We start from the raw sequence: 27753 nt of genomic DNA, 5'->3' as shown, positions 1-27753 counted from the left end.
ACTAGTTTTCTAACCAGCTTTCTAACAATCAGATCAAAATACACACAGAATCCAGTGTATTGATCTATTCTGTTCACCTGTCTGATTATATTCTTTTTCTTTCTTTTTTTTCCTTTTTTGGTTTCAGCTCTCTTCTGATTTGGTTAGTATATATTTCTCTGGGATCATTGTTGCCATTTGAGTATTTTGTTCTCTCGTTCATCTATTCCTCTCTGGACAGAATGACAAGATGGGAAAAGCTCACTTCAAGAAAGAGAACTAAAGACAGTACTTACTGCTAGGGTTCTAATCAGTATGGACATGAGTAATGTCCAAACTAGAGTTCAGAATAACAATTATACAAATACTAGCTAGGCCTAAAAAAAGCATAGAAGACACTTGAGAATCCCTTTCTGGAGAAATAGAAAAACTAAAATCTAATTAAGTTGAAATAAAAAAAAAACCATTAATGAGATGCAATAAAAAATGGAAGTTCTAAATGCTAGGATAAATGAGTCAGAAGAGAGTGATATAGTGATATATCACTATTCTATAGTGATATAGAAGACCAAATGATGGGGAATAAAGAAGCTGAGAAAAAGAAAGACAAACAATTACTGGATAACCAAGGGAAAATTCGAGAGATAAGTGATACCATAAAGTGAAACAATATTAGAAAAACTGGCATCCCACAAGAGGAAAGAGCAAGAGGGTCAGCAGGTATATTAGAGCAAATTATAGCAGAGAACTCCCCTAATCTGAAGAAATAAACAGGCATCCTAGTCCTCAGGCAGAGAGACTCCCCCTCTAAAAATAAAAAAAATTAAAAAAATAGGTCACACCCTGACATATAATAATGAAACTTGCAAATCTCAGAGACAAAGAGAAAATCACAAAAGCAGCTCCAGAAAAGAGGTCCATAACCTACAAGGTTAGAAACATTACACTGGCAGGAGACCTATCCACAGAGACCCGGGAGGCCAGAAAGGACTGGCATGATATATTCAGGGTTTATAATGAGAAAAATATGCAGCCAAGAATACTTTATCCAGCGAGCATGTCATTCAAGATAGAAGTGATAGAAAAGCTTCTAGGACAAACAGAAACAAAAAGAACTTGTGATCACCAAACCAACCCCACAAGAAATATTTTTTAAAAGGGATCCTTTCAGCAAAGAGAGAGCCCAAAGTAACATAGACCAGAAAAGAACACAGACAATATGCAGAAACAGTTCCTTTACAGGTAATACAGTGGCACTAAATTCATATATTTCAATAGTTACCCTGAATGTAAATGGGCTAAATGCCCCAATCCAAAGACACAGTATATCAGATTGGATAAAAAAGCAAAACCCATCAATATGCTATCTGGAAGAGACTCGTTTTGGACTCAAAGACACCTCAGATTTAAAGTGAGGGGATGGAAAGCAATTTATCATGCTAATGGACATCAAAATAAAGCTGGGGTGGCAATCCTTATACCAAATAAATTAGATTTTAAACCAAAGACTGCAGAAAGAGATGAAGAAGAAACTATATCATAATTAAAGGACCTATCCAAGAAGATCTAATAATTATAAATGTTTATACCCCTAATGTGGGAGCAGCCAATTATACAAGCCAATTAATAACAAAATTAAAGAAACACATTGATAATAATACAATTTTAATAGGGGACATTAACACTCCACTCACTGGAGCCTGCTTAAGATTCCTTCTCTTCCTCTCCCTGCTCTTCCCCTACCCACCTCGAGCACATGCATGCACTCTCTATTACTCTAAAACAAAAACAAAACAAAAACTGTAATGTGGAGAATTGGCTAATCATGTTGTATACCTACCACTAAGATTGTAAGTCAACTATACTTGAATAAAAATCTTAAAAAGTCAAACAAAGAAAGAACAATAGCATGTAAGTGCTGAGGATGGTAAACGGGAGTTCAACTGTTCAAATCCTCGTAATGACTGAGAGAGGGTAAAAATTTTTTATTAAATTTCTATCTTGAGAAAAATATGTCCTAATTACTAGAGTAAAAAAAGAGAATGCTTCAAATGGTATAGTGAGGGGGTGAAGGGAAACAAAGTCATGCTAAAAAAAGGCAAAAAAAAGAAAAAGTATGTAAATACAGACTGAGAACTATCCCACTGCACGTTGTTGTCATGACACATCTAAAAGTAAAGATACAGGGTAAAAGAACAAAAAAATAGGCAAATTCAAACTAAGAAAAAACTAAAACATCCATACTAATATCAGAAAAAAGAAATCAAAATATTATAATTGGAAAAAACTAAAACATTATAAAAAATACACACAGTCAACTTCATATAAAGGAAAGATTTGGTTTATTGAAGAAAAATGTTGTATTATGCATGTACCTATTGATAGCAAATTTATAAAGAAAAATATGACAAATCTTAAAGAAATAGACAAATGCATATTCACAGTGACAATATTTTTCATTTGTTTCTCTGAAGAACTACTGGAACATGGTGACAGAAGAAAGGAAAAAATTCCAATAAGGATACAGAAGACTTGAAGTACATGATAAATATGACCTAAAAATATGTATAGGTATGAAAAATATAGGCGTTTCAAACATATGTGAAACAGTTTTTTAACTTACCATATACCAAGCCAGAAAGCAAGTATCAAGAAATTGCAAGGCATTAAAATCATACAGATCAACTTTATATAATCTTATATATTTTAAATATATGTATATTCACGTATATTTACGTATAAATATACGTATATTTAAAATACATCTTAAAATGGAATCTGTAATTTAAAATCTTCCACAAAGAAATCTCCAAGTTCATATGCTTTTACTATTCAATTAGGTAAAACACTGGAAGAAAAAATAACACCCAATCTCATAAAAACTCTTCAAAAGAATAAAAAAGGATGGAATTTTTATTTTCTGAGGCCAATGTATTAAAATTAGAGTTCATTAAATGGAATAAAAATGAGAGGTTCATTCTCTCATGAACAGAATTCCAAAAATCCTAACATAATATGCAATTAATTTCAATGTGACAGTAAGTTTGTCCATTCTGAGTATAAGAAAGGATTATTGTTATACCTGAATTTTTAATGTAACAGTACCAGTTAGTTTCAACTAAACTATATCTAGTCTAGAAGCATAAATTTAAAGTATTAATCAGTTTACTAAAATCAGTTTAATATGACTAAAAGTTTAGTATAGGGGGCGCCTGGGTGGCTCAGTGGGTTAAAGCCTCTGCCTTGGGCTCAGGTCATGATTCCAGGGTCCTGGGATTCCAGCCCCGCATCAGGCTCTTTGCTCAGCAGGGAGCCTGCTTCCCCCACTTTCTCTCTGCCTGCCTCTCTGCCTACTTGTGATCTCTGTCTATCAAATAAATAAATAAAATATTTTAAAAAATAAGATGAAATAAAATAAAAAGTTTAGTATAGGATACAATTCTTAATATACCAACCTTAATACTAGCATTTACCTGTTGCTGTCTTGTCACGAAATTCTTCAAGTTTTGTCAAAGTCGCTGATGTGAGCTGTGCTAGATTTACCTCTTTTGGAGGTCTGAAGAAGTCCACTATACTATTTACTGTTCTCTGTTAAAATAAGTACCATTAACATTAGGCACAAAGTCAAAGCAAACATAAATATATTAAAACTTAGTGATTAAAAAAATGCTTACTGCATCATATATCATTTCTAAAGGTTCAGCTTCTATGATACACCTCTGAGCAACAGTTTCATCTAAAGGATTTATCTCAAATATAATTTGGAAGAGTGATGCAGCATCATCCAATGAAGACAGGAGGCGGGGTTTTGTCGAATTATCTGGTAAGCCAGTAACATGAAATGAATCAATTTTGGTTTCAAATCTACACGGAAAAAGATAGGACAAAAATTAGCTATCAATCCAATTTTACATTTTACAGTATTTTTTAAACATAAAATATAGTAAAAATTAATGAAAACAATTTCAATTTTCATTTCATCCTATTTCATTCCACTCACATCAAAGAAAACATAGCACTATTTGATCTGAATTGACACAGATTAACTCACAAACAACCCTATTCACATGCTGATCTCTAAATTTAAAAAAACCATGAAGGGAGTCAGATTCCCAGAGCAGAAGCTCACAAAAGAAAACTATCATGTACACCAGTGCCAAGGTTGGAAAATTTAAACTGTTTCATTCTCCTGAACTGCTGGAGATTCAAAGTGGACAACTCTAGGGGGACCCAATCATACGAGCCCCCCTCAACAATATTTTGAAATATACCTCCAGGAACTGGACCAGGTTCCCACAAAAAATATTGGAGGAAAAAACCCATCATGCTTCAGGCAAGAAAAGGGGAAAAGGAGCCCTTTAAAAAATATGACACAGCACTATGTTCTTCTTTAAAAAAACATGCTCTTTGGAGAAACTAGTTAACTAGAGCTTAACCTAATTAAGTATTATCAAAGTCAAAATATCTACAGAAGGGAAATACCCAACTTCAGTCAGGTCTACTATTCTATATGGAAGAAGGGAAATACCCAATTTCCCCAACTCCAGCCATTCTGTCCCACTAAGGCAGGGAGAAGGGGAGTACTGAGAAACTTAAGTTCACAGACCAGAAGCAAGGGATCATTAAAAAACTGAGAGCAAATCACAGTACCAGAGAACGCTTCCTTTTCCCACACATCCTACAACCAAATCATTAAAGGCTTATTTGTAATAGTTCTTTTCATCCAGTACTTCACATCTGGCTATAAAGAAAAAAAATAGCTTAGCATCCCAAAAGGCAAACAACCCAACTTAAAGTGATAAAACTATTTAAAATAACAATTAACATGCTAAGGTGTATAACGGACTAAGTAAACAACATGCAAGACAGATGAACAGCGCAGAGAGATGGAAATCCTAAGAATAAAACAAAAATAAACATTAAAGATCAGAAACACTGTAACCAGAATGCATTTAATGCGTTTATTAGGATATAGACACAATTGAGGAATTAATCCCTGAGCTGCAGAATGTATCAGTAGAGTCATAAAAATAGATAAAGCAGAGAACAAAGACTACAGAACAGAATAACCAAGTGCTGTGGGACAGCTGCAAAAGATGTACCATATGCGTAACAGGAATACCAGAAGAAAGAGAAAAGTGCAGAAGATTTTAAACAAGAAGGACTGTCAATTTCCCCAAAATAATGTCAGGCACTAAGCCATGGATCCACAAAGGTCAGAGCACATTAAGCAGAATAAATGCAAACAAATAATCAAAAAACTACACCAAGGCATATTTTTAAACTATAAAAAATATAAAGAAATATAAAATATATATATAAAATATAAAGAAAAAGTCTTGAAAGAAACTAAAGGAAAAAAACCACCCTACATATAGAGAAGCACAGCTAAGGATTACAGCTACCTTCTCAGAAGCCAGGGAAGCAAAACGAGTGTAGTGAAAATTTTAAAGAGGGGGGGAAAAAAAAACCCCACCAACCTAGAATTCTGTACCCTAAGAAATTTCCCTTCACAAGTTAAAACAAAGACTTTCTAAGATAAACAAAAAAATAGGGGAAATTATCGTAAATAGACCTGTCTTTTGAGAAATATTAAAAGAAGTTAGAAAGACCGTAAGGTAGAAATTCAGATCTACAAAAAGGAAGAGAGATGAAGAGGAAAAAAGTAAAGGTAAAATAAAAACTTTTATTTTACTTATTTTATTAATCAAATTAATATATTCAAAATAATAGTAACAATGTGTATGGTTATATATGCTTACATGTATGTCTTATGTATATTTTATACTTACATATGTTCATATATAAGTGAAATGAATAGGAGCAACAATACAAAGAACTAGAAAACAGATTAAGATTTTTTTTTTTATTATCAAGTACTCCCACTACTCATGAAATGCTACACTGTTATTTGAAAGGAGACTTGAAAAAAAAAAAAAAAAAAGCTATAACTGATATGTTAAGAAAGGAGAGAAAACAAAACCATATGAGACACCAATTAAACTGGGGAGCCAGGGTCGCTCAGTTAAGCATGTGACTCTTGATAACAGCTCAGATCTTGATCTCAGGGTTGAGTTCAAGCCCCATGCTGGACACCATGCTGGGTGTGGAGCCTACTTTAGGGAAAAAAAAAAGATACTCAAACCACAAAAGGCAAGAAAGACCAAAAAAAAAAAAAACCAAAGAAAAAGAGCAACAAATAATAAACAGCAAAGATTATGGTAGATGTTAAGGGAATGAAAAGACAAATCAGAGTCTATGAAAAATATTTACAAAAGGCACATCTGATAAAAGACTGTTATCCAAAATATACAAAGAACTCTTAAAATTCAGTAAGAAGAAAACAGTTAAAAAAAAAATGGGCCAAAACCTTAATAGACACTTCATCAAAGACGACCTATACATAGCAAATAAGCAGATGAAAAAATGTTCTACAACATAGGTTGTCAAAGAAATGCAAATCAGTCGCACCTGGGTGGCTCCGTCAGTTAAGCATCTGCCTTCATCTTGGGTCATGATCCTGCAGTCCCAGGATCGAGCCCAGCACTGGGCTCCCTGCTCAGCAGAGAGTCTACTTCTCCCTCTGACCCCCACCCCGCTCTTGTGCTCTCTCTCACATTTTCTCTCTCTCAAAAAAATAAAATCTTTTAAAAAATGCAAATTAACACAATAAAGATTCCACTACACATCTATCAGGTGTTGCCAAAATCTAAAATACTGACAATGCCAAATAAAAGCAAGGATGTAGAGCATCAGGAACTCTCCTACGTTGCTGGTGGGAATGCAAAATGGTACAATCTCTTTGGAAAAGAGTTTTGCAGTTTCTTACAAGACTAAACAAACTCTTACCATATTATCTAGTGGTCATGCTCCTTGGTAATTACTCAAAGAAGCTGAAAACTTGTATCAATACAAAAACCAAATACAATACAAACATACAAATGTTTATAGCAGCTTTGTTCATACCTACAAAAACTTAGAAACCACCAAGACGGCTTCAGTAGGTGAATGGATAAACTGTGTTACAGCCAAATAATGGCATGTCATTAAGCACTAAAAAACAAACACACTACTGAACCATGAAAAGACATAAAGGAAGTTTAAATGCATATTACTAAGTGAAAGAAGTCACTCTAAGAAAGAAAGAAGAAGTCACTCAAAGAAAGAAGTCACTCTAAGAAAGATACATAGTGTAGGATTCTAACTGCATGCATGACATTCTCGAAAACGGCGACAAGTATGGACGCAGTAAAAAGATCAGAGGTCAGGGGTGAGGATGATGAACTGGCAGAAAAGAGGATTTTTTTTTTTAAAGATTTTATTTATTTATTTGACAGACAGAGATCACAAGTAGGCAGAGAGGCAGGCAGAGAGAGAGGAGGAAGCAGACTCCCCAATGAGCAGAGAGCCCGATGTGGGGCTCGATCCCAGGATCATGACCTGAGCCGAAGGCAGAGGCTTTAACCCGCTGAGCCACCCAGGAGCCCCAGAAAAGAGGATTTTTAAAGCGATGAAGATACTCTATGATACCGTAATAATGGATAGCCAATTATATGTTTGTCCAAACCCATAGGAAAACACACCACGAAGTATGAATCCAATATAATATATGAACTCTAGGTGAATATGATGTGTCAACAAATGCAGGTTCGTTGTTGGTAAAAAAATGTACCACTCTAGCTAGCACTTGATGTTGAAAATGGAGGCTATGCATGTGCAGGGGGTATAGAGGTAACTTCTGTACATTTCTCCCAATTTTATTATAAGCCTAAAACTGCTCTAAGAAATAAAGTTTAAAAAAAAAAAAAAAAGGTAATGGAGGAGTATTATCATGGAAAATTGCCAAGCAAGGTGCTCTAAGAATTACTCTCTCCACTGTGACAACCATTAAGCTAGCAAAAATTGCCAGAGTCAACATCTCTGCAAGCCTGGAATTTAATCAATGAAAAACTTATACCAACCGAGGAAGTGCTTAATGAAAACCACTACATTTCAGAAAGAAAGCACTTAGGCATTTAACTTTCTATCATCCCCTATTTCTGAGCACAGCAGTGACTATGGTAAGTGAGCCACATCCTTGTGTGGCCAGATGGAGCCAGGAGACTAATACAGCTGTTATGTCTGAATGTGTGTGTCTCACTCAAAATTCATTTGTTGGAATGATAATGTCCATTGTGATGATATCTGGGGCCTTAGGTCATGAGGACTATGGGATTAGAGGTCTTATAAAAGAGACCCTACAGAGAGCCCTAGCCCCTTCCATCTCAAGAGGACACTGCAAGAAATTTGCAGCAGGAAATTTGAAAGAGGGCTTTTAGCAGAACCTGGCAGTGCATGCACCCTGATGTTAAACCACCAGCTTTCAGAACTGGGAGAATTAAATTTCAGTTATTTATATCAGTCTGTGATATGTTATTATTGCAGCCCAAATGAAGTAAGACAGGAGTTTTGTTCTTAAAATAATGTGGTCAAGTGTTTTCACCTGCTTACAGTTCCCTAAGGAATCAGTGCAGAGAGTGACCTCTATTTTGTTCTCTGGTCATGCAGGCAGAGGTAACATCTGTCCAAAAAATCAAAGAAATGGACTAATGATATCTGTCTGGAGAAGGGAAAGTGGACGGGGAAAATACCAGCCAGATCCCAATGCCCAGGAATGAGGAGGAAAAAGGCTCAGAAAGGCCACATGTAAATCATGGAAGCCAGAGTGCAACAAACGTGCTGAGAACCCAATGTACACTCAGAAAAGACCTGACCAGAGCCTGGACATGCACCTCTAATGGATGTGGAAGCTACCCGCATGCAGGAGGTGAATGACAAGCCAGAGATGTAGGAAACCTGGCAGAGTTCTCAAGTGCCACAGATCAAAGCCAAGTACAAGGACTAGAGAGTACTTCTCTGTTTTGGTTTCAGGAATTTAAGGAAATGTCAGTTCACTGTGTGATCACTGAAATAATGGAACAGATACCTCAGTAATCACAAATGATGGAGAATAGAGTCTTCTCAAAAATAGTTTGGAAAACTCACTGGACTCATTTGCTAGGGCTGCTTAAAATTATTACAAACAGAGGGTCTTAAAACAAGAACTTATTCTCTCACAAATACAGAGGTCAGAGGTCTGAAATCTGTTGGTTCCTTCTGGAGGCTCAGAGGGATAATATGTTCCATGATTTTCTACAAGAATGGAGTCGTTGTCAGGAATCCTTGGTATAAGTTGGCCTAAACATATATCATGCTTATCACTGTCACCTCACTGGCATTCTTCTCTTGTGTGTCTGTCTTCAAATCTTCTCCAGGCTTCCTGTTTCTGCTGAATCTGTGTTAAAATTTCCCTCTTCTTATGAGAACACGAGTCATTGAGTTAGGGCCCATTCTATAATCCATGGTAGACTAGGCTCTAATCCGCTGTAAATTCTTCTTTACTCATCAACTTCATTATAGCTAGAAACACGCTATTTCAAAATAAGCTTACAGTCACAAGTACTAAGGGTATGAACTTCACATAGCTTTTTGGAGGAAATAAATAATCTACCCACTACCCACTGAAGTCAGTAAACAAATGGAGGACCAGAGCCCTCATCAATAAACAACAACAAAGCCAGGTGAGAGAGGAGAATCTAATTTCCATAGTTAACATATTACACAGTTCAAAATGCCAATTTTGAAATAAATAAATTATAAACCATACACAGGAAGAATGTACTAATGATAAACAAGCTGTCTTAAATGTACTTTAAAAGCTAAAGGAAATCATAAAGTAGTGAAGAATACCAGGTGGAAGTTGTAGAAAGAGAGATATAAATGAGATATACGATATAAAATATGACCAAATATAAAGTGTGTAGACAGAAGTACAACAGTTAAAAGGGGGAAAAATCAGAATAGGTCAACAGCAGATTTGAGAAGCCAAAAGAATCAGCAAAACTGAATACATGCAAGTGAAATTACTAAGTCTAAGGAACTGAATGAAAAAGGAATGAAGAAAGGTGCCTGGGTGGCTCACTCAGTTAAGCCTCTGACTCTTGCTTTTGACTTGGGTCAAGATATTGGGGTCCTGAGATCAAGCCCTACACTGGGGTACATACTGAGCATGGATCCTGCTTTGGAATCTCTCTTTCCCTCTCCCTGCTGCTCTCTCTGTCAAAAAAGGCAAAAACAAAAACAATAAATAAAAACAGAAAGAAAAAAAGGAAGGAGGAAAGAGAAAAAGGGGGGAAAGAAGGAAAAAAAAAGAAAGAGAGAGAGAGAGTGAGAGAGAAGAACAAAGATCAACTAAACAGAGCCTAAGGTGGAGACCATTGGCAGACCTACACATGTATTCTGGGAGTCTCAGAAGAGAAAAAGGGACAAAAAGAATATCTGAAGAAATACTGGCCCCAAATTTGTCAAATTTGATATGAGCCATAAATCTACACATTAAAGCTGAATGTACTCTTATATTAAAGATCAACTCAAAAAGACCCACAAAGAACACATTATAATCAGTCAAAAACAAAGATAAAATCTTGAAAGCAGCAAGAGAGAAGCAACGCATTCTATGCAAAGTTGATAGGTTAACAGTTGATATATTAGAAACCATGGAGGCCAAAAGGCAGTGGGATGATATACTCAAAGCATAGAAATTTTAAAAATGTGAACCAAGAATTCCATCTACCAAAACTAACCTAAAATGAGAAGAAATTAAGACACTTACAGATGAAAAAAAGCTGGGAGAAGCTTGTCAACAGTAGATCTGCCCTAGAAAAAATGTTAAAAGGGATCTTACAGGCTAAAATTAACGGATGCAGCACCCTATAGATAGTAACTATAAACTATATACAGAAATAAAGAACTCTGGTAAGGACACTATGTAAGGGATGCAAGCCAAATTTAACAGCTTATTAAAAAGATGATACATCATGACCAGGTAGAATTTATTCTAGGAATCTATTTGATAGTGGTTGCAAATAAGAAAAGCAATAAAACAATTAATAGAATGACAAAGTAACATGATCATCTCAAATGATGCAAAAAAAAAGCATTTTTAAAATTCCAAAATCATTAAAAAATTTTTCAAAAACTAGGAATACAAGTATACAAGTGTACTTCCTCAACCTAGAGAAGGGCATTCTTTAAAAAAACAAACAAACAAACCTATGACTAAAATCATACTCACTGGTAAAGGACAAAGCTTTCCCTCCAAAATCATAAACAAGAGAAGGATGTTCACTTTCAACACTGTTCTACAAGTTCTGGCCAAAGTAATTAGCCAGGAAAAAGAAATTAAAGATAACTAATTGGAAAGGAAAAAGTGAAAATCTATTCATGGATGACATCACTCTACATACCATTAATACTTTAACAACACAGGGATTGGAGCAATGATAGTCTGCAAAGTCAAAAATCCACATATAACTTTTGTCTCCCCAAATTCCTAATAGCCTACCATGGATGAGAAGGCTAACCAGTAGCATTAACAGTCAATGACACACACTTTGTGGTATGTTTTATGTTGTATTCTTACAATAGAGAAAAAAAAATTTTTTTTTAATTATAAGGGAGAGAAAATACATTTGCAGTACTGTAAAACAAAAACAAAAACCATAGATAAATGAACCCATGCAGTTCAAACCCATGTTGTTCAGGGATCAAAGGTATACAGAAAATCCCAAAGGATCTACCAAAAAAAAAAAAAAAGAGTTAATAATTTAGCAAAATTACAAGGCACAAGATGAACATGTCAAAATCAACTATGCTGCCATACATCTACAATGAATAAACTGAAGAGGAAATTGACACAATTCCATTACATTAACATCCAAAAATATTTAACCAAAAAAGGACTTGAACACTGGACAAAATAATGCTGGAAGGAACATATAAAGACCTAAATAAAATGGAAGAATATCTATACTCATTGACTGGAAAACCTACTACCATTATGATAGCAATACTACTGAAAACAATCTATACATATAATGTAATCCCTATCAAATTCAAAGCAGCTTTTGTGTGAAAAGCCAAATCCTCAAATTCATATGGATTTGCAAAGGATCCAAATATCCAAAATATTCTTTTTTTTTTAAAAAAGATTTTATTTATTTATTTGACAGAGAGAGACCACAAGTAGACGGAGAGGCAGGCAGAGAGAGAGAGAGGGAAGCAGGTTCCCTGCTGAGCAGAGAGCCCGATGCGGGACTCGATCCCAGGACCCTGAGATCATAACCTGAGCCAAAGGCAGCGGCCCAACCCACTGAGCCACCCAGGTGCCCCCAAAATATTCTTGAAAAAGTACAAGATGGAAGACTTGCACTTTCCAATTTCAAAATTTACTACAAAGCTACAGTAATCAAAGCATTGTAGAACTGACATATGGATAGACAGAATGAGTCTATAGAATGGAAGGAAATAGAATTTAGAGTCCAGAAATAAAGCCATATACTTCTGGCCAACTGATTTTCAAGAAGGGTAACAAGATCATTCAATGAAGAAAAATAATTTCTTAAGCAAGTGGTCTTAGGACACCTGGATATCCACATACAAGTGAGTAAAATTGTATTCACTGTCCATACCATTTACAAAACTTAACTCATTGTGGATCGTAAACCTAAACATAAGAGTTGAAACTATAATATGCTTAGAAAATATAGGACTAGATTTCCATAATCTTGGGTTAGGCAAACCTTCTTAGATACTATACCAAAATTATATTATATAGGGAAACCTTCTTAAGGTATTATATCAAAAGCATAAGCAATGACAGAAAAATAACTCAGATAAAATATATTCCATCAAAATTAAAAACAGTGCATGAAAGGACATTATCAAGAAAATGCGAGGAGACAAGCTAAAGAATGGAAGTAAATATCATGTATCTAGAGTCTAGCATATATAAAGTATTTTTACAACTCAACAAAAAGAATAACCCAATTTAAAAAAAGGACCCAGTGAAGATGTATATAGTCAACACCCATATGAAAAGATGTTGAATATCAATAGACATTAAGGCAATACAAAAAAACACAATGAGAAAACACATTTCACACCCATAAGAATAGCTATAATTTAAAGGCACATACAAGAAAATAAGTGTTGGGAAGAAGATGGAAAATCTGAAATCCTTGTACACTGCTAATGGAAATGTAAAATGGTTCAGTTCTATGAAAAACACATTGGCCCCTCCTCAAAAAGTTAAAAAAAGAATTATGTTATGACTCAAAAAATTCCATTCCTAGGGACACAGAAAAAGAATGTGTATTCAAATTCACACCCTTGAATGTTCACTGTGGTATTATCACAATACCCAAAAGGTAGAAACAACTCAAATTTCCACAGAACAAACGAATAGAATAAACAAAATGTGGTAAATATATACAATGGAGTATTATGCAGCCTTAAAAAGGAATGAAATTCTGATATACACAGCACCACAGATGAGCCTTGAAAACATTATGCTAAGTAAAATAAACCAGACACAAGAGGTCACATAATGTATGATTCCATTTTATGACATATCCAAAAACAAAGCAGACTCGTGTCTTCCAAGGGCCATGAGGAGGGGGTGATTCTTAATGAGTATGGCATTTCACTTTATGGTAATATTTTGACTAGATAGGGGTGGTGATTATTCAACATTATGAATATATTAAATCTCATTGAATTGTGGTCTTTAGAAAGATTAATTTTATGATGTCAGTTTTACTCCAATAAAGAAAAGTCATTAAAATAAAATTAATGAATTAGCAAATGCATACATTCCCTAAAGAAAATTCCCAAATCACTATCATGTCTGTTAAAGATACTTGAAAAAAGCAAAGTAATCTAAGCCTAAAGCAAGAAAAATTTTAAAAATATAAAGGTTAGAGAATAAATAAAACAGAGAATGGAAAACAATATAGCAAAAACAAAACCAAACTCTTTTTTTGAAAATAAGATCAACAAAATTTAACTAGTCTAAGAAGAGCGAAGACGCAAAAAAATTAAATATTTTAAAAAATACATTATTACCAACCTCACAGAAAGAAGAAGATTACATGGTAATACTGCAAACAACTATATTAAAATAAATTATACCACGTAAATACTTAAATGAAATGGACATATTTCTAAAAAGAAACTGAACTGGGGGGGGTCAGAAAAATGTCAACAAACCTAAGGACACATACAGATTAATAATTTAAAAGCTTCCCACAAAGAAAAGCTCAGGCCCCAGTGACATTACTGGTGAATTCTACAACCAAGCATTTAATGAAGACTCAATATCAATTCTTTACAAACTATTCCAAAGAGGAGGGAATACTTGCCAACAAATTTTACAAGGATAGTATCATCCTAATACAAAAAACAGACAAAGCCATCACAAAAAAAAATAGACCAGTATTCTCTTATGAACACAGACATAAAAATCCTCACCAACAAACCAAATCCAGCTGTATGTAAAAAAGATTAAACATACAGTCAAAAGAATACACCATTATTTTATCATGTGAAAAACTAATTAAGGTGAATACACCATAAATCAAAAGAATAAAGAACAAAAAAATACACAATCATCTTAAGGGACATAGAAAACGCATTTGATGAAATCTAACAAACTTTCATGCCAAGAAAAACAACAATAACAACATTAAAAAAAAAAGCCAAAAACTCAACAAACTAGGAATAGAATGGGATTTCTTAAAACTGATAAAAGGCACCTATGAAAAACCCACATTTAACATCATATTCACTTCTCCTTAAGGTAAAGAACTAGAAAAAGATACCCTTTCTGGCCACTTCCATTCTACATGGTACCAAAGGTTCAAATAAGGGCAATTAAGAAATGAAAGAGAAGGTGTCCACACTGGAAATATAGATGTAAAACTATCTCTATTTGCAGATGCAATGCTCATGTATGCAGAAAATCCTAAGGAATTTAATAAAAACTATTGAAGTAATTAAATTTATCAAGATTGCAGGGTAACAGATCATTATACAAAAATCAATTGTATTTCTACACACTTGTAATTAACAATCCAAAAATGAAATTAAGAACATGATGCCACTTGTAAGCATTGATGGGGATCAGGACCCATTGCCCCCAAAATACGACACCCTGGTATAGTGAGTATTTTTAAACTGAAGGAGTACAAGAAAACAGCAGAAGCAGAAAGGTCACTCTGATATTCCCCTACCCTTTCCCCTAACAGATTATAAAACCTTGACGTAATAGGTGCCCTCCCTGTAGCTAGAGGAAAAAAGCATCCTTATCTCTAAAGACAAAGATAAACTGAAAAGAGTCCTAATAACAGGGCTTGCTAAGTTTCCCCCAGTCTACCATACTTACCTTACACTACTTGACCTATCATATTCCTCCCCAACTGTACACTCTTCATCAAACCTAACATACTCTAGTCTAACTGATTCTTTGGATCTTCATTTCATTAGAAAGATTCTTTTGTTAAACTTTTATTAAATAAATCTGTACACTTCTCCCTTGTTAACCTGTCAGATTTAATTTTCAGATGCAGCCAGGCCCTCAAAAGGGGTTGCGGAAAATTCTTTCCTCTCATACAGCATCAAAAACAATAAAACACATATGAATATACTTAACAAAAAAGATACAAAACCTGTACTCTGAAAACTATAAAACACTGTTGAAATTAATGAAGATCTAAGTAACTGGAAAGGCATCCAATATTCATGCGTTTTAAGACAATGCCTTTTAAATGTCAGTACCCAAAATTGATCTACAGATTCAACAAAATCCTTATCAAATCTAAGCTGAAATTTTTGGCAAAAATGGATACAAAGAAATTCAAGAATATCAGAAGAGCTAAAACCATCTTGAAAAAGAAAACAAAACTGGAGGATAAACTTTCTGATTTCAAATTTTACTACAAAGCTAGAGTAATGAACACAGGGTACTACTGGCAGAAGGTTGTAAAGATCAATGGGAATAGAAAAAAGTCCAGAAATAAACGCTTACATTTATGGTAAACTACTTGATGAAGGTATCAACATCATTCAATGCAAAATAAGGTTTAGCAACAAATGTTGCTAAGACAAATTAATAATCTCATGGAAAAGAATCAAATCGAACCCCAAACTCACACCATATATAAATATTAACTCAAAATGGGTCATAAACCTAATTTAAGAGAGAAAAATGTAAAATTCTCACAAGAATACACAGGAATTTATCTTGTGTCCTTGAGTTAGGCGAAGACTTCTTGAGTCTTCACCGCAACAACTACAAAAAATAAACTGGACCTTCACCAAAACCAAAAATATCTGGCATAGAATACCACCAAAAAACTGAGAAGAAACAATGAATGAGAGAAAACAATTATGACTTTCTTATGAAATAAAAGATTCTCATCAACAATATATACAGAACTCTTAATAACTCTTAAAACTGAATGAAAAGACAACTCAATTTAAAAATGGGCAAAGTAAGTTACTATATATTTCTCTAAAGAATATATATAGAAGAAACCAATAAGCACAAGAAAAGATGCTCAATACTGTTAGCTATCAGGGAAATGCAAATTAAAACAATAATGAAATACCAGTTCACACCCTTTAGGATGGCTGTAATTCAAAAGGACAATTAAGTGTTGTCAAGGATATTGATTAATAAGAAATCTCATACACTGCTGGTGTGAATATACAATGATGCAGCTCTTTGGAAAACAATCTGGCAATTCCTCCTCAAAAGTTAAATATAGAGTTACCATATGAGGAAATAATTCTGCTCTTAAGTGCATATCCAGGAAAATTTAAGCCTTATTGTCCATACAAAATGCTGTCTGTAAATATCCAGAGCAACATTATTCATAACAGTCAAAAAACAGAAACAAACCAAATATCCATCATCTGATGAATGGGCAAACACAATGTGGAATATCCCCACAGTGGGATCTTACCATGCAAAAGAAAAAAATAAAATACTAATTCACACCATACCATAAATGAACCTTGAAAATATCATGCTAAGTGAAAGAAGCTGGACAAAAAAGGCCACACATTACATGATTCCACTCATAGAAATGCCTCCAACAGACAAATTCTTAGAAACAAAGTAAATTCATTGTTGCCATACACTGGGGAGAAAGGAGAATGGGGAGTGACTGCGAAAAAGCTTAAAGGTACAGGATTTCCTTTTTTAGGGTGTCAAAATGTACTAGAATTAAGATAATGGTAATTGTTGCACAACTCTATAAATATACCATTGTGAATTTGGTATAGGACACCAGAAGTGTGATAAACAACTGAGTTGTACACTTTAAATGGATGAAATGCATGGTATATTAATTATATCTCAATAAAACTATTTTTAAAAACAAAAGAAATAAAGATATTCCCAGATAGAAACCAAACTGTTAATGCGGTTTCATTTATATAGGGTGATTGCTGGCATTTCTGTTTTATTCTTCAGTGTCCCTCTACATTTCCTTAGCATAGAGTTTTCTACTGAACCAGTATTATTTTTAATAATTCCAAAATTTAAGTCCCTAAAAATACGTAAGGATACATTAAAATAGTACCCTTACAAAATACTGTAAGACCGTAATCTAACTTCCCACCTTATGATGAAATATTCACTTACCAGTAAAAGAAAAATACTTACTTAATGGCTTGTGCTCCTGGTCTTTGCACAATCAAAGTGCTAAATTCTTCTACTACAATATCTAACAGCTCAGGCGTCCCTCGTTTTTCTCTTAGAACAAAAGACATACTTTTCAAGTGAACAAAGAACTTCATGGCTTCAAACTAGAATATATTGAGAAAAATAAAATGAAATTTATATATGTATTTTATATGTATGTGTGTATCTATATATATAGATAGAGACAACAAATACTCTTCCTCACAGCTTATTCTTTCTAATAACCAAAAAAATACTTTAAAAACAACCCTTTATATATTAAAGAACCACCATATAAACACTAAAAGGGCAATTTTTATTCATATCTTGGAAATTAAAATAAATATAATATGTACCAACTAGACAAAGCTCACAGAGTAGTCAGTAACATTTCTGAAAACATTAAAAATAGGCATATTACCATTAAACTCTAAGATACAAGGCAAGAAAACATCTTACTGTTTTTGGCAAGGTTGGATCAACTGCTGTTTCACTATAGCCAATTGCTTCATAGAGTAAAGCTTTTTCTTCAGATGTCAACATTTCTTCAAGAACTATAATCATAAAGAAGTGTTTTGTATTCTTAACTGGTAAGATAAAACTAACCCATAATTTAGCTGCTTTTAACAAACTGGCAAAATTAACTCTCTTTTTATACTTTTAAGAAACTTTTAAAAGAACTTTTATTTAAAAAAAAAAAAAGAGAGAAAAGTGGTAATCATTGAATGTTAGGATACCACTGGCAATTTTAGAAGGATTATTCTCCAAAAATATAAACTACTAAATACGTAAATTTAGCAATAGAAATTTCTAAGTATTTGGATTAAGCAAGCTAATCTGTATTAAGCACTTAGCAGTATTCTGCTAAGCAATATACTTAGCATACAAAGTAACACTAATATTATAATTTCCCATTTTACAGATGATAAAATAGAGGGTTTGAGAATTTAAATAATTTGCCTGGGCTACACAGCAAGAAAGTGACCGATCTAGGATATAAACTTAAGCCCCTATGTCTCCAAAGCTATGATCTTAGACATTTAGTAAGGAAACAAAAATCTTTCCAAGAAATAATTTCAACAAAAATTTACAATGGCTTATACCCTTGGGAATTTACAAATTTATTAAAACCTGAGCATAAAGCTCTTTTGTAAACATTAAGATAAAAAATTTAATTTTTATTTGACATATACAATGTTTTAATAGTAATTTTATAAATTACATATAATACGTATATATGGTCATAATGTTTATCTTAGAAAATTTTCTGCAAAACTTTATTTTCGCGGGACGCCTGGGTGGCTCAGTTGGTTAAGCAGCTGCCTTCGGCTCAGGTCATGATCCCAGCGTTCTGGGATTGAGTCCCACATCGGGCTCCTTGCTCATCAGGGAGCCTGCTTCTCCCTCTGCCTCTGCCTGCCATTCTGTCTGCCTGTGCTTGCTCTCTCTCCCTCTCTCTCTCTCTCTCTGACAAATAAATAAATAAAATCTTTAAAAAAAAAAAAAAAAAACTTTATTTTCGCAACTGATGATTAGCTGCACTAAATTAACCTAATGATTAACTGCACTACTACAAAATGAAATGGACCTACTTCCAGGCTTAACATCTGGTTGTTCTTTACTTTTTGGTTCTGACCAAGTCCACAGCCAGCTAAACCATCCTTTGTTTTCCTCTGAATCTTTTGCTCCTTCCCTGAAAATCCTATATCCAGCTTTCTTTACCTAAAATGAATAAATTTTCAAATAAATAACAAATTATCCTTTATTTAGCAATCTAAAGAGAAAGAAAAATGACATTTACAAAATTAAACTATTCCAGTGAAAAAATGTGAACAATATACAAACAGACAACAAAACAAAGTAAAGCAACATAAGTCAAACATAATTTAGGATTTCCAGGTAGAGAGCACTACTGTCTTACAAGTCACCATAATCACACAACCCCGCTGCCCACCCCAAAGACTGGATTTTCACCTTCTTATGAACTCAGTGTTTGATAATTATTTAGCAAGAATTATTATTTAGCCGAATTACTTAGCAAGAATTTTTCCCCCAGAGGACCTAATTCAAGTGTATGGAACAAAACATCAAGTTAATTTTTCTTATAGTACAAAGAAGCAAATTTGAACCCCTTTTAGGAAATAGTATATTATAGCCGAACACTAACAATATCACTGCATCTGTTAAATCTACATGGAATCTAGATTTATTTTTATCAATTGAAAGATAATCTGGGATTACCTCAACTTCTGCCTGTTGTCTTGATATAGTTATATTAAATACATCCAAGGTCTTTTCCAACTCCTTAAAATATAAACAAAAGTGTGTTTAAATGAATAATTTTATATAGTCAATAGAAAGATAAAAATAAAAAAAGATTTAAAAAATTTTAATTTATAATCTAACAAACTGCTGCAGTAAGGAAAGACATAAAAGGAAGCAAAAAACAGATCAACCATCAACATAATACTGCTTTTAAATTCTGAGAAGCAGTGCCTATATATGTCAGCTTGGAAATTAGTAATGATGGAGTAACTTTCCTAAAGAAATCATACATGTCATGCATATAGGTGTCATATTAAGATTTAAAGACCCATACTAAAAGATACCATATAGGCATTGTTTAAAATGACTTTTATCTGGGTTCTAACTATAACTGAGGATAAACACATTAGTGTCACTTTCAACGAAAAATTTAATTCTAAATCCTTCGTATTATATGCACAGTTGGTGTGTCATCTTTAATATATTCCTAGCAGATCTAGATACACTTAAAACTTGTTTTGAAATTCTGTACCTTCTAAAGCTTTTATGGCTACTGAATAAACTAATGGAGATAAACTAAATCTTTCATCATATTACATTATTTCCATGATTACTTTTTTTTTAGAACTTCATGCTAAAATCTTTTTCCCCCAACAAAAGCAACCATGATCTATTATTATCTAGAAAACAACTTACTCAGGGTTCTACTATTCAGTAGACTTGGAGGATTCAAGTTAAGATCAAAAAAGATCCCCCCTCAAAAAAAAAAAATTTAAAGAAATCTGTAACCATCCCAAAAGACTCTCAACCCAAGCATTCCTAACAGTCTAGGTCTGCAGAAAGTCTCTTACCTCAAACATAAAAATAAAAGTCAATCTTTAGGGAGCTCCTAATTGAAAACTGGCCAAGATCCAGAATGGTTAATTTTAAGAGACTATCTCCCCACAGTCTCCCTAAACTAAACATCATCCATCCATAAAACAATCCCTTCTAGAATATAACATAATGCTAACAGATAAGGCCAGTACTTAGGGAATTCTCAAGACAGATAATGCAGTGTAGAGTTGCTGGTAAAGACTAGAAATGCCCAAGAATGAAGAGAAAAGGGATTCTGTATGGGTAGAAAATTCAGGAAAGTTCATATAAGAGATGGGACTTACGTAGAGCTTGAGGAATGAGTAAAACTGGAATAAACAGAGATGAGGAAAGACAGAGGGACCTGGTTACAAGTATAAGCACAGCATGTACAAAAGACAAGAAATTTATCTAATCACCGCCATCAGATGGTTAACAGGGGAAATGGAGTGATGACAGGTAGTATAAGGCTGTGAAACTGACACAGAAAAGACTAGAATCAATATAGCAAATGCTTTTTAGGTTTTGAGGTCAAAAAAATCATAATGTGAGGCTTCAAGTTACTTTTTGCATGAACTCAAATCTCTCCAGATTGAGAATAATCTCAAATTCCAACAGGTCAGAGGAGAGTATCACCAGAGCTTCCATCACCCAACTGAAGTGAAGAACAGGAGTACAAAAAAGTCCAAGTGAAAGCGAACGGTCCAGTCAAAATTAAAACAAATTATGAGGAATTATGTAGTACAAAATGTTCAATAATTTCTAAATATGCTGACCTCCAAAGAGATGAGAATTTCACCAGCTGGCTTCTTAGTTGTTATCTTTTTTTTATACAGTTCTTTATACTGCTTCATTTTTTGCCTGTGTTCTCTAATATGCTTCCATGACCACATCCGTAACCGGGGGCAGACATTTACTTCAAGAATACCATGTATAGCATAAGCCCACCTAGTGAGAAAACAAAAACAAAACCCCACACTTAACACCATCAAGCCAACAGTATGAAATACAAAACTGCTTCTACTCCAAAACAGCATACAGAGTACAGAGACCATGGAAATGGCGGACTACCTAGGCACTTGATTTTTCCCAGCCCTGTTCGTACTAAGACTACATTAATTATTAATCTTACCTCTTTCCTGAGTAAAAACAAGCAAAATCACTGAATTGTGTTACAAAAAATATAGCTCTACAGAAAGACTATTGAAGTACTACTTGGCAAATAGCACTTTAGTCACCTGAACAGTAACTAAAGGTCAACTGAAAGAGTAACTGCAACTTCTAGAAAACAAGAGCTTCATAAATGGAATAACAAGACTTCTGAATTTTAAAAAGGAGCTGTACTTTAGAATGAGTAAAATCATAACCTGATTTTCAACTTTAATCACATAGGTTTAAAATATCTAATGCAAAAGTTTGCCTTTTTTTCAAAAAAGACATTGCCAAACACAAACTAGGATATAGTTTCTAATAATCCTAAAAATACAGTTAATTGATGGTATTACAGTATCTCCATTTTTGTTTTTTTAATCCCTTAAATCAATTTTATTAACATAATAAGCAAAAGCCATAAATCAAATGACAATCTGTAACTGCTCTTAAAGAGAATCTTAAAAAATCATTCTTAAAGTCAATAAATTCACTTTTAAACTATATTTTATAAATCTTAAATTTTTTTAGATCAAGCAATTCTACTTCTGGGTATTTATCTAAAGAAAATGAAAATACTAGCACAAAGAGATGTATGTTCCCTGATAGTAAATGCAGCATTATTTAAATAAAGTAGTAAAGATACAAAAACCACCTACATATCCATCAATGAATGAATGGATAAAGAAAATATGGTATATAGATAAACTACAGATTATTATTCATCATAAAAAGGAATGAAATCTTACTATTTATGACTACATGGGTAGACCTGAAGGACATTATGCCAAGTGAAATTAATCAGACAAAGAAAGAGAACACAGTATGGTCTCACTTACATATGGTATCTTAAAAAACAAAAACCAAAAAACTGAGCTCATAGATCCAGAAAGCAGATTGGTGGTTGACAGAGGTGAGGCACAGGCACTGGGTGAAATGGGTGAAGGGGATTAACAGGTTCTAACTTCTAGTTATAAAATAAGTAGTAAGGATGTAATATACAGCATGGTCACAATAGTTAATACTCTACCGTATATCTGCAAGTTGCTAAGATACCTTTAAAGTTCTAAAGAAAAAAATCTGTCCTTATATATGGTGGTGGTGACTTAACCAAACTTATTGTGGTGATCAGTTTATGACATATACAAATATCAAATCACCATGTTATAAACCTGGAACTAATATGTCAAATTATACTTCAATTTAAAAAAAAAAAAAAAAAGTCATTTTACCAGTCTCTGGCATGATAGTGAAGAGGTACATCAGGTTTGAATTTCCTGTATGGCAGATTTTGCGTCATCATATCAATTGATTCAAGAAGCTCCATAACACTGAAATACTGAAGGATGAAAAAATTAAGGCTCTTAAATGTTTCAGATTTTTTGTTCAATTGTTAAAAAAAGTTAAATTATTGACTTTCTAAAGGAAATGTTACCATGTAACATTGTGTTTGAAATACATTTAAAATCTTAGTTCTGCTTTTATCAAATTATAACTCACGATTTACAATTTCATTAAAAAAAAATCACCTGTGGTTTATTAAATTCAATTGCTATGTCATGTAACTCAACTTCCAGGTTTATCTTGGGGGCAGAGAAGTCAAAATCTGATCGCCGATTCATCTGAAGTTTGGCATTAGCAGATATGGGGCGAAACACTGAAAAATAATATACATTTTTAAAAAGTTAAACTGAGTTATATTTTAAGAGTCCCAAAGTACAAAGGGGATGAAGCGGAAAATACTGATTTTCATTTTTTATACTCTTCTTTCCCAGATTTCCACATTGCTATAATTTGGTGAGATGAACTGCCATTTAATTAATGAACAAGACTCTTGTATCTTTTTCCTACCTATAATTTACATTTTCTTTAAGTAAATGAAGCCTAAGTTAACTCCCCCTCAAAATACCAACATGATCCTTATAAGTAGGAACAACCTCTAAAAGGCAAAAACAGTGTAATAAAATAATCTTAACAAAAATACAGTTTAAAGGAATCACATTAAAAGTGCTGAGAGAAAAGATTTATTTGATCACTGACTTCTATTATAGAATTATAATGTCTGAATTTCTGATCAGTTTCTATGTATCCATCTGCCCCATTTTAACTTGCAAAAGGAGAAGTGAGATGAGTGAGTTAACCCAGAATAACCTTCTTGGCTCAACCTATAATCTAAAATGGATTAAACTCAACCTTTTGTATTTAGTTTCAAAAAGAGAAGAATTCTTGCAGGGAAGACAAACAATAGCAGAATCTATACTAAGATCAACTGCTAAATTATAAGCTAATCTATAAAAAACACAGTATGTCCCTCTTGTTTTAATCATTCCCAAGGCACAGCACTTAATTTTTTTTTTTACACACTGAGAATTCAGATACACTTTGAAACTGAGTGGACCAAGAAGATACTCAGCAAATGGAGATTGGTTAAATTCATCATGGTACATCTATAAATTACTATACAGTAAAAAATAAGAAAAATTTATATATACATAAGTGGAAGGAAATAGTAAAATAAAGTTTAGGGGTGTTTAGGAGGCACAATCAGTTAAGGGTTCAACTCTTGGTTTCTGCTTAGGTAGTGATCTCAGGGTCGTGAGATGGAGCCAAACGTTGGGATCTGTGTGCAGTCGGCTTGAGATTCTCCCTCTGTGTCTCCCCCCTACAGCCTCTCTCTAAATAAGTACATCTTTTAAGAAAAAAAAATTTAAAAAGTGTATGTACGCAGCAATAATACCACTATCTGAAAATAAAATGACTCCTCTCCCCCAGCTTTCTTATGTTACATACAAGACTACACAATCCCTTATAGTCTCCCTGGCTGCAATCTCTATCCATCCCTGGGTTACAACCTCTCCTTCAAGTCTGATTTTAGCTCCTGGCAACACTAATTTCTGAGTGATTTCAACATACAAATAATCCTTCCAAAACCATAGCCTCTCAGAACCTTGGATTTGTCCACCCTTATTTCATCCACTAGATCTTATCATTCCTATATGCTAGACCTTTCCATAAACTCAGTCTTAAGCATCCAACTCTCCATCCAACCACCACCACCTAGCTCTCCAATACTCCAATACTGAACCTTCAGGTCCTGTGGGACGGACCATTCATTAATCTTCATCATTTCTCTTTCACCTCCGTTTCATGTCCTCAGGTCCCTCTCTACCCTATTAAAATTCTATAATCAGTTATTTTAATCATCTCCCTGCATTCAGTTTTCACTCCTCTGTCTTCTCACTTTGTCAGCACTTACCAGGCAAAACTCTAATTCTGGATAAAAACCCTCTCCATTTACTCTACATCTGTAAACTACCTGAGAAATTCGATTTGGTTAGAAAAACAAAACAAAACAAAAATGTACACTATCACACAGACTGGTCTCACTGTAATGTCATAAAACCCAAAGGTCCTCACTGTGCTAGGCAGTCACACATTTAGTCGTTTAGGTAAATGCATACCATAGTGTGTTTTGGTACAACCAATAAACTAGGAATGATTTTTACAGCTTTATCTTTATAGAGTTGTTTAAAAGAAACAAAGGAAAGTATGTGACAAAGGCTACATATGGCCTTAAAACTGAAAATTATTTACTATTTGGCCTTTTACCAAAAAATAAAAAATAAACAAAAAAAGAACTGCCCAGCCCCTACTCTAGCAAAGTGGCTCCCAAAATCTGTCATTAATCAAGATCACCAGGAAAGCTTATTAAAACAGATTGCCAAGGCTCACTCTCAGAAGTTCTAATACAGTATGTCTAGAATGGGCCCTAGGACTTCTATTTCTAACAAGTTCCCAAGTAATACTGATGTTGCTAGTCTGAACCATACTTTGAGAGCACCACTCTAGTGAATTCACTCTCCTGTTTACCTACAAGACTATTTCATAGCCTCTCTTCCCTCCAGAAACGCCCACACCTCAGGTATTAAAAAATAACCACTCATAAGAGAAATTCCATACACTACTCTTAGCATCTCTACTAGAAGAAGGACTTCTCTTATACCTAAAATCTGTCTTACAAATGAACTAATCATGTTCCTCTGTGCGGCAAAGCACTCCATTTGTACATGAGATCCTGTCCCCTCTCACCCATATCTCATAAAGAAATTATCCGTCCTCTCTCTTGCTCATTTGTTTTTCATATTCTACAGATCATTCCGATCTCAGCCTATAAATAAACTGTTGTCTCTCCCATTAAATAAAGAACAAACAAAAAAAGCCTTTAGTCTGGGACACCTGGGTGGCTTAGTTAAGAATCTGCCTTTGGCTCAGGTCATGATCCCAGGATCCTGGGATCGAGTTCCACAATGGACTCCTAGCTCGGCAGGGAGTCTGCTTCTCCGTCTGCCTGCCACTCTCCCTATGTGCGCTCTCTCTCTCTGACAAATAAGTAAAATCTTTAAAAAAAAAAAAAAAAAAAAAAGCTTTAGTCCTTCCCTCTCCAGAAGCTTTATACCAACTATCAATTTGGCTGTGAATTCCAAATTCATCCTTCACCGCTTAATCTAAAAACTAGATTTGGGCCCTTTATTATTTTCTTTAGCAGCTAGCATAAAGCTGGACACTGGAGAGCTACTGCAGGGGAGTTCCTGGTTCTAAAGGGCTCATTCCACAGACTCCTACAGTACCAGGACTTTTCCACTGCCCAGATGCTAGCAAATGGCTCCTACAGCAGGCAGCTCCTGCAGCATGACAGAGGTCTTCAGAACTAGCCTGCTGAGGTACCTGGCAGCCAGCAGCAGCTAGCAAATTCTCCCAGCACCCTACGGCAATTCTGCAGGGAGGTGCCTCCTGTGAGACAACTCCCCAAGAAAAATGCTGAAGTTCCAACAAGTTAGTGGCATGGCACCACACAGACTTTTCCCGGCAGTCCGTGAGCCCTGGTCATGTCCTTTCCAACAAGATCTAGATCTCAGTGTTGAGGCAGACAGACCCTGTTCTCTGGGCACTCTATTTTAGTCCCAGGGTGGGGGTGGTTCCTTCTATTATTCCTGTATTCCTTAGAGTTCTCTGCTTTCTATTAGCCAATCCCTTGTCACTCCAGTCCTCTGATAGTAATTCTTTATATTAAACTTCCCCTGCTCAAATTACTGTGTAGTTTCTCTCTCACCAGATCCTCACTAACGAACGGAGCAGGAAAGGATAGTAGGGCAAAGGAGAAATCAGTCAAACCTAAAATGATAGGAGAATCATCAACACACACGATACACAATCTCATCTGTTACTAATGTTTCCTTTCAGGAAGAAAAAAATCTAGAAAATAAAATACCTATTGCATGACTTTCAACTGGTTTCAAGAGTGAAAACAAGAAGAGTCACTTCAAGGGTGTCTGGCTGGCTCAGCAGGATGAGCACCCGAATCCTGGTTTAGCTCAGGTCATGATCTCAAGTGGTGAGATCAAGCCGGCTTTGAGCTCTTTGAGCTCCACACTCAGTAGCCTGGGGCTCCATGCTCAATGGGGAGTCAGCTCCAGATTCTCTCTCTCCCGTGCCCATCCCCCACCTCGTGCACATGTGGTTACAAGTATAAGCACAGCATGTACAAAAGACAAGAAATTTATCTAATCACCGCCATCAGATGGTTAACAGGGGAAATGGAGTGATGACAGGTAGTATAAGGCTGTGAAACTGACACAGAAAAGACTAGAATCAATATAGCAAATGCTTTTTAGGTTTTGAGGTCAAAAAAATCATAATGTGAGGCTTCAAGTTACTTTTTGCATGTGAGCTCTCTCAAATAAGTCTTAAAAAAAAAATAGCCACATCAGGAAATTAATAAAGTTTAATCATGAAGGTAGAAGAATACAGAAAAGAATCACTGGTAGGTGAAATCAGACAACCAAATCCAATAAATAATTTATCCATCCATTGACTAGTATTTATTGAGTGCCTATAGGGTA

General features: G+C 34.5%; 1 protein-coding gene across 6 annotated transcripts in view; it reads right to left on the bottom strand.

Annotated features, from left to right (window-relative positions):
* LOC111153487 (vacuolar protein sorting 13 homolog A) overlaps nt 1-27753 on the bottom strand; it is a 225743-nt gene that overhangs the window by 168689 nt on the left and 29301 nt on the right. For all 6 annotated transcript variants that reach the window (XR_002641007.1, XM_022512530.1, XM_022512531.1 and 3 more), the window contains exons 11-19: nt 23383-23510; nt 23086-23192; nt 21481-21652; nt 19826-19888; nt 19177-19306; nt 18044-18138; nt 17567-17709; nt 3654-3843; nt 3453-3567 (exon numbers count right to left, since the gene is read on the bottom strand). Coding sequence is in view for 5 of the 6 variants with exons in the window: in XM_022512530.1 (XP_022368238.1) it covers nt 3453-3567; nt 3654-3843; nt 17567-17709; nt 18044-18138; nt 19177-19306; nt 19826-19888; nt 21481-21652; nt 23086-23192; nt 23383-23510 (1143 nt within the window). In the remaining variant the exon portion in view is untranslated. The remainder of the gene's footprint in view (nt 1-3452; nt 3568-3653; nt 3844-17566; nt 17710-18043; nt 18139-19176; nt 19307-19825; nt 19889-21480; nt 21653-23085; nt 23193-23382; nt 23511-27753) is intronic.

The sequence above is a fragment of the Enhydra lutris genome, unplaced genomic scaffold (genome assembly GCF_002288905.1).
Source record: "Enhydra lutris kenyoni isolate GAN:26980312 unplaced genomic scaffold, ASM228890v2 scaffoldscaffold33, whole genome shotgun sequence".
NCBI lineage: Eukaryota > Metazoa > Chordata > Mammalia > Carnivora > Mustelidae > Enhydra > Enhydra lutris.
Note: the sequence above shows the minus strand (reverse complement) of the source record. Positions and strands in the feature narration are given on the sequence as shown.